Source organism: Tarenaya hassleriana, unplaced genomic scaffold, assembly GCF_000463585.1.
Source record: "Tarenaya hassleriana unplaced genomic scaffold, ASM46358v1 Cleome14, whole genome shotgun sequence".
Lineage (NCBI taxonomy): Eukaryota > Viridiplantae > Streptophyta > Magnoliopsida > Brassicales > Cleomaceae > Tarenaya > Tarenaya hassleriana.
This window is the reverse complement of record NW_010964598.1, coordinates 2817689-2829449: the sequence shown is the minus strand read 5'-3', so window position 1 is coordinate 2829449 and position 11761 is coordinate 2817689. Positions and strand designations below refer to the sequence as shown.

Genomic DNA, 11761 nt, shown 5'->3' with positions numbered 1-11761 from the left:
AGCAGGAATCTCATCCTTATGAAAGGAGTAAAATATTTCGTTTGGCAAAGCGTCCAAAAGGATGCCTTTGCCAAGCTTTACTTCAGTAGGTCGATACAGCCAATTTACACCCAAGTTGAGCTGATTCTCCTTTACAGAAGTTACTGAACGAATTATACCAATGAACGGTGGACAGTTCTGCGATGGTTTAAATAAAGCACAATCACCAATACTAATTTTGCGTCCGTCCTACAATAGGAGCAAAAGAAAACATTAAACTTCCCAGTAATCATATAGAAAGATCTCATTATCAAGATAACAGCTACCCGGAAAAACATTAAAAATTAAAGAACAGATATAACTTATCATCTGAAATTCCAGAACAATACAAGGAAATCACATGAAAATGGAATTATAATTAATCTCAAGTAGCTAAACTGAAATCATTTCAGAATATCAGATGATGCCTCTTCTTGTAGAGGATATACAATGGTAGAAGACAATCTTTCCAGAAGTTCCAGTTTATGTAAAATACAGTGGAACTCCAAAGGAAGTCGTTCCATAAATCTTTTTATTTCCAGATCACCCGACAGAACAATGACAAAACTGTAACAATGTAGACATTATCATCCCCACGGAGCCACTATTAAAGTGTTATCTCTCAATCAAGATTTCATCATATAAACAATTTTTTTACTGTAATGTGTTTGTCACTTGAAGCCATCATATTTCACACAAGATCCGTTTAATTATATCCTATAAACACGACTCAATCATCAATACTATTGCTCTGAACACCAGATGTTCAAATAAGAAGCCTTCCATGTTACTTCTGCAAACTTCGCATGTGCTAGAGCTCAAAAGCCCTTGCTTCAGCTTCCTCGCATAAAAATACAAGTCAGATCCCCAAGACATGGCAGCACGACAGACAGTAAACAAGAAGCAAATGAGCAGTTCTTCCACCAACACTATGAACAGAAAAAGGGATACAAATTTAAAAAACCACAATGACTACTTCCAGCCAGAAAGGAAATTGAATGTAATAAAGATATGGACAAGACTAACTTCTATCCATAACTTCTCTCAATTAAATGCATAAAATAGCGATTGCATCGTTTCAAACTTCTACATAATTCCAGAATTAACATCATCCCTTAATCCAAGTATCTCAAGCTTCGGAACAGTTCCTCCCTTCAATCAACCCGCATCAATCAGTAAGAACCGGACAACATCAATCGATTTGCCCCACTAAATCCGACGGCTCCAATCAGCCAAACTCACAGCACCATTTACCCATTTCCATCCACAACAAATGGTCCAAAACAAAAACAAAGAAAATTACAAAATCAAATATATGATGATTACCTTGAAAAAGGAATCAGGTGAAGAGGACAAGAAAAGCAACGAAGACGCAGCAGTCGCAGAAGAAGTAATGGCTTTCACACTCGCAGGTGCACGCAAGGGAGCTGTCCACATGTGCCGTCCCCTTTTCCTCTCCTCACATGCCCTCCCATGCATAGCCGCCTTGCATTTTCCCCTTCGAGTACCATCAATCCTCGCCTCCTTTCACAAACTTTCCCCCCTTTTTCTTCGTCGCAAATCCAATCCCAAGCACAGAATCTACCGAGAAAAATCTAATTCCAAATCGTTCATCCCCCACAAACCATCCTTAGTCCGCTAGCCTACACCGAATCGCCAACCCTAGGGTTTCGATGTTGATCCAAAACGATTCCCCGATCCAATCGAGCCGCAGATCCGCCGAATTAACGCGCAAAAGCAGAAGATCACAGCCACGTCTCGATCAGGAGATAGAAAATTCCGTCGAGAAGGACAGTCATCGATCAGAGAGCAAAATTTCGAAGAAGACGAAAGAGATAGAACGAGACGGCAAGAAAAAGGCGGAATGCAAACACGAACTTAGCTGCAAGCTCGAGCCGAAGGGGCAGTCCGGGAAGGTACGGGCAGCACGGGCAGGATGGGGAAATGATAACGTGACAGGGCCGTGACTTCTACTAATTACGGAGTTGACCGGTCTAGATGAGCTAATTTTGATGGCACTCTACTAACACCTAACAAAAACTTATTTGACGAAATATACTTAAAATAATCTTATTTTATATTCTAGATTTTTCAAAATACTAAGTTTAAGATTATCTATATAGGTTCATTTTTCAATATATCTACATCGAGTTATGGATATTTCATCTTAGAGATTTTGTCATTTCATTTGATATATATAATATAGTGAATATTCGTATGTGTAATATAAAAATTCACTATTTTCATCTTGTGAATAGTGTTAAGGAATATTACAATGAAATAAAAAAATATTAGAATGAATTTTCAGTTTGTTAATTGTTTTTGTTGTCTATTTTTTATTTTTTTGTTAATCGGGAGATTCATATATACTTTCGATCCAAATTATATTCCTGAGTTTAGAAACAGCCTTTAATAACGTATTTTATTGCGCATATCTCTCCCCACATATGAGATGGAACGGCCGAACTAGACATACCTTTGTCTATTTTTCATTTTGATTCGTTTATTTCTAATTGTCTCGTTTATGTTCAAATTTTCAGGATGTTTAGTAATGTAATATATAAGATGTATTTGTTCATATTTAAATGAGTATGGAGAAAATAGTTCCAAATTTTCTCTCTTTTCGCCACTATGCAACGTGTTTTTCAGATATTTTATAAATCAAAATTTTCTTTTAATATATCTTGTAAAATCTAAAAAATCGTGTTTAAGAGAAATGAAAGATAAAAAAGACCGAAAGAAAATGTTAAATTTTAATTATAATACGAATAAATATTTAAATAATATATTCAAGAAATATAGATTAAAAAGTATTATATATATATATATATATTATGTAACTTGTGTCGCGTAATTTTTCCTTGGAAAAGTGGGTGGGGCACGTGATATTCAAAGCATGAACACAGGCGGCAGAGGTTTTTGGGGCTTTTATTAATGCCACGCCCTTTTATGTGGGAGGAAAGTAACAAACAGAGATGGAGGGGGTAAAACAGTAATTCAAAACAAATGCAGACGGCAGATGGCAGATGGCAGATGATGTGGAGGTTAAGGTTGTCCGTAGATGTGCCAACACATTACCAAAAGAAAAGGCATGATGTGAATGTTCCGTTCTTAGAAATTAAATTATTTTCAAAATAATAATTTAATTTCCCTACTGGATTTGGAGGACGTTATTTTTCTTTGTTCAATAGCACGTTTTAAACGAGGATCGCAGTAAGTTCAGGGGATTTCGCTGCCGTTTTAAATTATTAATATTAAAAAAAAATTAAGCAAATATGCTTTAAAAAATTCTGATTTTCTTGAAGTTTTTAGTTATATTCTTAAAATTGCATATCACTTCATTAGATAAATGATGAGATAAAAAAAACAACATATCACTTCATTAGAAAATATAACAGCATTCATCAGCATCTTTTGTGGGCAATTTGAATCGAATATTGGAAAAAATTTGATTGTTATTAATATTTTGGACCGACTAATAAACAATACATTAAAGCGAACTACATACAATAACGAATCATCGAATTTAATTAAATTAATGCTCCAACGCTTTCCAAACTAACCAACCATAGTCTTCGCGAACTTTTGGGTCTTCATTGGGCTTCTTTTCAGCTTTCGATTACGTTGATTCATGTTTTATTTGGTCCATCATTATACCGATGGGCTGTGGGTATCCGGCACCAGTTCTATTCCAAAATTTATATATATCCGATTAGGATTATATATATCCAAAATTATCTTTTTAAAAATTTACAAACATTATCTTTGATTTTCCGTATCAATTATTAATATTTCTACTTTCTGTTTACTAAATAAATCCTATATTCATACCAATTGACGAAATAATTCATATATTTTAAAAATATGCTAAATTTTAATAATAAAAACTAATTCAAAAATTACAATACATATATATACATGCATACATACTGACCTAAACACATATATATATATATATGCATATATATACATATACATATGTAATGTATGTAATGTGTATAAATATGTATGTATATTTATGTGTGTGTATACACACATGAAAACTCTAATTGAGCTAAAGTTAATTTTAACATGTGATAAACGTAATTTTTTCATTGGGGCATTTATAAAATTTCATTAAAATACGATAAATTTTATGAAGAAATTGTTTTTTTAATCAAACAAATGGACATGTGTTCCTATTCATGTCAAATTGGGTCCGTATGTGTGTATGTTATATGTATATGCACGAATGTATTTATATGTATATATATCTATATATGTATGTATATATAATTTTATATTAGTTATTATTATTGTTCTTATATATAAGGATTAGAACAATTGAACTACATCATACTTATAAAAAAAATTAAAAAAATTTAAGACCTATGACTTGGATAGAAGTGGACGTTTCGGTATTCGTTTCGGATTTGTGTCGAGAATGATTCGATTCGTTTATTTTGGTTTTACAAAAACTGATACCAATCGATTATTATATTATATTCGGTTTGTTTCGATTTCGGTTGCGGTTCGATTCGATTTCAGTTTTTATTAAAAACATTTAGATCTTTTTTATAAAAAAAATCAGATTTTTGAATTTTTAAAATTTTGATTCGATTTAGTTCGGTTCCTATAAATTAAGTTTTTCTAAAATTAATACCGTTCATGAATTTTATATAGTTTGGATTGGAAAAAATACTGTATTTTTCGATTCAGAATCGAAACGAAACACTCATCCCTAGTCGTGGATGTATGAGAAAAAAATTTTCCCGATTGATTACAAATTGGAATAGTTATATATATATATATAATATTTGAGAGATTACCGTAAACCTCCTTGAGTGCGTCCCACAAAGCCTTGGTTGAATCTAGGGCAATGAAGGATTGAAGCACATTCTGATCAAGAGAACCTTGCAAAAGGACCAATGCCAACTGGTCTTCTTGGTGCCATTTTGCCTTTTCTTTTTGAGCAGCTTGTTGTGTTTGCAGACCTTGCACGGGAATGCCTTCTTGTGTCTCAACTTGGTGAGAGGAACTGAAGCCGTCATCGATGGTATGATTCCACAAACCTTTGCTACTGAGTGTAGCTTTGGCTGCTTTCGACCAATAGAAGTAGTTTTCACCATTAAGTTATGATGTAAATAGAAAATAAAAAAAAGTATACTAAATATACAAAAATCGCATATAACACTAAAGTGGAAGCAAACCGATCTATATAAGAACTCGCTTCACGAAAAACATGTGAAATCGAATTATCTTAGTGTTTTGCACAAAGTTTCCGTATATTAGTTATCACCTTTTTCCAACCTCTATTCCATGCAAATAACAACTTCAACAAAACTCTCCAAGTTTCAACTCTAAATACTGAACAAATTCCAAGTTTGGAAGCAAATCCAACTATCCAATTATCCTAATGACTAAAAAATTCTCTTGGATTTCTTCTAACACTTCCATCCATTTTTAACCTAATTATAGTTTAGGGGAGAGAAAACCAACTTATATCACACATTATTTTCGATTTTTTCGAAGATATTAGATAAGCAGTTTCATCCATTCATTAATCTGTTTGGCGTAATTTAGGATTAAATGAATGAGTCTTAGAGAGGTACCTCGATTCTAGAAGACGAGTTCGTTTCTCCAATACCATAGGAACCAACAAGTAACACCAAAAATAGTTGGTTATGGTAATGTCATTAATTTTGAGTTGCACATAAGATTTCGTTCAAACTGTTCAAAATACTCGTTCCTAAAAAAATCAGATTGCTTAATACCCCTCAGATACTGGTTGATTTCGTTATGGGTTCCTAAGATGCGAGTTCATCAAATCGAATAGGAATGGTTTATAGGTTTCATATAGCGTAAAGAAAAACAAAAACCATCATGCAAATCCGAAAAACATGTATATCACCATGGGAATAGATTACTTACCTCGAATCCGATGTAACTTTATAGTAGAATGATCCTGGGCCTATTTAAAATTATCTAAAATTGAAGATACGATTCCTCTACATGTATCTTCATTGACGAAAAAGATTCTAAATATTTTAGAACTGATCTGATAGGATCTTTGAAGAGAATCAGGGTTTCAAAGACTCGAAATCCAATCTGGAAAATTTATGGTTTGTAAGGCATCCTTTTGTCTTAAAAGAACTTTTAAAACTCTAACAGAGTAAGAAAAACAAAAAATTTTGAAACGTCGGACCATCTAGAGTGGATCTCGGTCCGTCAAAAGTAGCTATTAATGCGAAATGGTATCTTTCGGTGTCCGACTCTGGTTCGGATGGACCAGATTCAAGTTTGCCCTGAACTGGACTGCAGAACGAACCAAAACTCATCTCACGCGTCGGAATGGTCTTCCTAGACTGGTCCATCCGGACTAACTTGGTCTTGTTCGAACCGGTCAGTCCAAGAACCCTTTCTCGGTCATGCATTTCCACAGTGCATGTAATATCCCAAAATCTGATTTAAATATTTAATTATATTCAAAGATAAATAATTAAATATATAGAACAAAAAAATCATTAAAATGGAGGGTACGTTGTTGTGAAGGAATGCAGAAACCAGTCTGGAAAAAAAAAGTAGCCTAGACCGACCGATCCAAGGGCGAAGGAAAAATCAGTGTCGGCAGCAACCTGTGGACGCGATTTAATTGCGCCAAAACTAGTCCACCAGTCGCCTAACTTCACTCGTGTCGTAGTGGGAAATGCCAACTCACTCCTCCACTCTTCCAACTGCACTAGACCTCAGCCATCTTCTCTAAAATCCCTGCAAAAGAGAGCAAGTCGGCAATTATTGAGGAGAATTGCAGAAAAAGAAAAAAACCAGAGGAAGAAGAGAGAGAGGAAGAAAAAGAAAGGGAGATAAAGAGAAAGAGAGGGAGAGAAGGGGAAAGGAGCTCGGAAAACGACAAGAGGCAACCTTAAAACATTTGGAAGGATCACCGACGTTGGAATCGCAAGAAAACACCACAAAATCCGGTTAGAAACGGAAACAGATCCGTTCTAAGGTGAGTGATTTGAGTTGCTTCTGTATACTCTCATTTTCATCTTATGACTGTGATATCTCAATGATTTGTTGCTTGGAATTGATAGATGACTTTTCAATGAAGATTTAGAAACAAACGACACTCGAATTGATTGAGAAACGAGGGAAATATGAGCGAACGAAAATGGAGAAAAAACTGAAATTTGCAGAATCGCAAATTATACAAGGTACAAGAGTTGTAAATCGTTTTTCATCGTGTAAACGCAGTTTTTCAATAATCTATTATATGGATATTAAAAAGGACATTCCAATGAACATTTAGAAACAAACGATGCACGATTTGGTTAGGAAATGAGTGAGATATGAGCAATCGAAGTTGGACCAAAAACCTAAAAATGTGAAATCGCGAAGATGTTTGAATCCAGAACCCAGAGCGATCGGTTCAGAGTCCTGACCGACCGGTCTAGGCAAAAACTGATCTAGACTGACTGGTCCATACCTTGGACCGACCGGTCTAGCCTATGGAAGATGAAATAAAGCCAAAACGAGGACTGGACTGACCAGCCTATCATCCGGACCGATCGGTACAGACAAAAAATGAAAACTTATGAGACCGAGAGGTCTTGGGACAAAACGGAGCCCCTAGACCGACTGGTCCGGACCAGAAACACGATGAATACGAACAAAATGGTTTCGAGAGGAAATGGAGACCTTGAACCGACCCAGTCCTTTGGTAGAATGATCGATCTATGGAAAAATAAGAGTGAAACGACGAGAATTCGTAAGAGAAAAAGAAAGAAAATAAACCAACTAACTGTTACGGGTAAAGCATGAGATAAGCACTGAGTGGCTCATTATGTATTGATGTGTGGCGTAGTATGCATGGTGTTAAATGGTACCACGGTCGGGGTCGGGTACCATGATACACGTGATTGTAGTCTGGAGGAATGATGATGCATGTTGAATGTTATGGTTGAAGCTCACTCGTGCGATGCGAGGGAAGTGTGATTGTGATTGTACTCTGATGTGTCACGAGAGGTGACATCGACCGTTACCATGTGGTGACAAGCCGTGATGCACATGATGATCGCGAGATACGGTGGCTAATGTCATGCGATGTGACGGGCATGCGAGGTGCACATAGTCATGCGATGTGACTAAGATCTTAGGCTATTCCTATGGTGCGAAGCCATACGGTATTGATGATTGTGCGATGTGATGGCCAATGTCACGTGATGTGACAGGCGTGTGAGGTGCACCTAGTCGTGAGATGTGACTAGGATCTCTAGGCTAATCCTATAGTGTGATTCCATATGGATATGATGGTCATGTGATACGATAGCCAACGTAGCGTTAGGCGACATGCATGCGAGGTGCACCTAGTCATGCAATGTGACTAGGATTTATGGCTAGCCGTGTGATGTGATGTCATATGGGCATGATTATGCGTTTTCGCTGGGAACGGGATGACCGGGATCAACCCGGGCTACTCATGAAGTATTATATGCTTAGCTCTCGTTGTTGAATCTTTTTCAAATCACGAGGAGCACGTGTAGCAATTTGGACGACGACATCGAAGAGGCAACATCGCGTACGGATATTTTTCTATTGTATGTTTTGAACTATGGAACATGGTTTCTAAATTTGTACGGGTGTACTATTTTAATTTGGACATGTGCTATTTTGAGATTTGACATTGTTTAATTCTGCTGCATGTTTGTATTGAAAAGTTTGAAAAAATCTCTTGTTTGGTTTTGGTATATTTTATTATTTTTAGTCCATTCGACAGAATCTGTTACGGGAATTGAGATACGGATGTCACAGTGCGATTTTCACGAGGACCCAACGATATCTCTCATGTTAAGGAGATCGCAAATCTCGTCTTGACTGTCTATTATCTTCACATGACTCATAAAAGCATTTGATCAACGTCGTTATGATCATCCGGTTAAAGATGATGTTTGATACATGCAAGATACGTCATTCCTAATGTCAGATATTCTAGACATCTTAGGTATGAAGATTTCAAAATGAACCACTACATCAGATTTACGTCATGACTCATATCCATGTAACAATCTTATACAGGTCATCTGGTCACTCTTTCTCAAATAGTATCCATGATTATGATTTACATCCAATGCATATGATCAACTCAAAGGTCATCAATCACACGTCATAGTGATCTTAATTCATTATCGTTCCCATAATGATAACTCAATAGAAAATTTAAAATCATCCTATAATTATCCAAAGATACCAATATATGATAAATATTTAAATCATATAACGGAAAAAGTAATATATTTATAAACTAATAAACCAATACAAGTTTAAATGTTATATCACACATTATAAAATAACATCACGACCAACAATATAACCATACATGCTCCCGAGGAGGAGTATTGCACATCCTCGGGTGAGATGCCATAGATCCACCATGAGCTGACGATTGGCGTTCGTGTTGGATCACCGTTTTGCCACGTCAATTTTCCATCTACAATTTTAACGACGTTATTGGAAGAAAGTATATTGAGCAAGACTTTCAAAACATACTCGTCAATTTGAATTTGAATTAGTATAGAATTGAAATGATAAAATAAAAATGTATAGTTATTAATTATTGATATGGTAAAAGTGTAAGTTTTTTTTTTCATTTTCCGAAAAACAATTATGATTTTTTAGGGAAAAAACCCTAAAAATTCCTAAACTTGTAATTTGGAACAATATTAATTTCTAAACTTGTAGAGGTGCCTATTAATTCCCAAACTTGCAAAATTGAACACGTTAAATCATGAACTTGTTAAACGGTTCCATAATCGTCCATAGCGTTATTTGGTAAAAAAAACGAGTTGACCGATCCGACGTGGCACGTGACGTGACAGTAATTTTCTGAGTTGGCTCGCCACGTCACGCGCCAGTCGGATTAGTCAACTCATTTTTTTACCAAATAACGCTATGGATGATTATGGAACCATTTAACAAGTTCAGGAATTAACGTGTTCAATTTTGCAAATTTGGGAATTAATAGGCACCTCTACAAGTTTATGAATTAATATTACTCTAAAATACAAATTCAAAAATTTTTAGGATTTTTATGAATAAAGTATGATTATTAAAATTGATTATGAATTGTTTTAGAAAAAAATATATGAAAAAGGATATTTCTAAATTAAATGTATTTTTCCAAATATCCTTTTTAATATATGTTTTCTAAAACAATTAATAATCAATTTAGATTTTGAATATTTGATAGAAAAATACAATTATTAGATTATTTTCTCTATAACAAAATATAGTTGTTATTATAACAAAATCTGGGCCTAAAATTTTATAACTAAAGTCGTTATATATATAATCAATTTAAAAATTAAAAGATAATCATACTTTATTCACAAAAATCCTAAAAAATTTTGAATTTGTATTTTGGAGTAATATTAATTCTTAAACTTGTAGAGGTGTCTATTAATTTCCAAACATGCAAAATTGGACACGTTAAATCTGAACTTGTTAAACGATTCCATAATCGTCTATAGCGTTATTTGGTCAAAAAATGAGTTGACTAATCCGACGTGGCGCGTGAGGTGGCGAGCCAACTCAGAAAATTACCGCCACATCACGTGCCACGTCGGATCGGTCAACTCGTTTTTTTGACCAAAAAACGTTATGGACGATTATGAAACCATTTAACAAGTTCATGATTTAACGTGTTCAATTTTACAAGTTTGGAAATTACTAGGTATCTCTACAAGTTTAGGAATTAATATTACTCCAAATTACAAGTTCAGGAATTTTTAGGGTTTTTTTCCGATTTTTTATTTCAAATACCTATCATTTCTTGACAACTCGTTCATGACCTCTTTCAATACAGATTCTGATGGTAAATTTATTGTCTATTATATTGGGATTTATATATAAATATCCTGAAAATATCCAACTTATAGAGTTCTAAATCGTTTGGAAAGTATTTTAATTGATAATTACAAGTAGGGGTGGGCACGGATCGGATATCCGGAGTTTTTCAGATATTTGTATCCGTATCCGATCCGTACAAATATCATATTTTGTTATCTGTATCCGATCCGTAGTTTTCGGATATCCGCAATTTCGGATATCCGTAAAAACTACGGATATTTGCAAATATCCATATCCGACACAAAAATAATAAAAATAAAAAATTAAATTAAAAAACTAAAACAAAAATAAAATATATAATCTATCAAATACAAAACGATATTCAAATTCAAAATACATAATATAAACATTCTAAATCAAACCAACAACCAACATAATCATAATTCATCGAATACAAATATATTTAATGTTTAAATTAAAAAGATTAAGAATCACAAATATATTTAATGAGTTCCACAAAATTAGCAGAATACAAGAAGCCTACAACTCCGGCAGCACTCTCTTTCCAGGAGCACTCCCTACCTATCAATTTCATTCCCGATATATTCTTAACACCCACATAAAGGAAAACAGCAACCAAACCTATAAGATTCCACTAGAAACAAGAAGCAGAACACCGATGTTCCAGAAACTTCCAGATCAGAGAACTTAAACAAGAAAAATTGGATGTCAATCTTTTGCATGAAACCCTAAGGACAGTAACACTCACAAAGACACAACTAGCGATCCTGACAAATGCGTCGGAAGGTACCGTTAGACAGCTCGCAGAAAGCCCTCACGTTAAGAGTGGGGTGAGAGGTGAGCCGAGTGGTAGCAGCCACACTGTGCAATGGCAGCAACGCTTGCCCGGATCCGAGGA

The 11761-nt window shown here is 34.8% G+C and overlaps 1 protein-coding gene across 1 annotated transcript in view; it reads right to left on the bottom strand.

Annotated features, from left to right (window-relative positions):
* LOC104808305 overlaps positions 1-1881 on the bottom strand; it is a 7404-nt gene extending 5523 nt beyond the window's left edge. Inside the window, exons 1-2 of the mRNA XM_010533969.2 lie at positions 1345-1881; positions 8-228 (exon numbers count right to left, since the gene is read on the bottom strand). Coding sequence (XP_010532271.1) covers positions 8-228; positions 1345-1497 — 374 coding nt within the window. The 5' untranslated portion in view covers positions 1498-1881. The remainder of the gene's footprint in view (positions 1-7; positions 229-1344) is intronic.
* Between the last annotated feature and the right edge of the window lie 9880 nt (positions 1882-11761).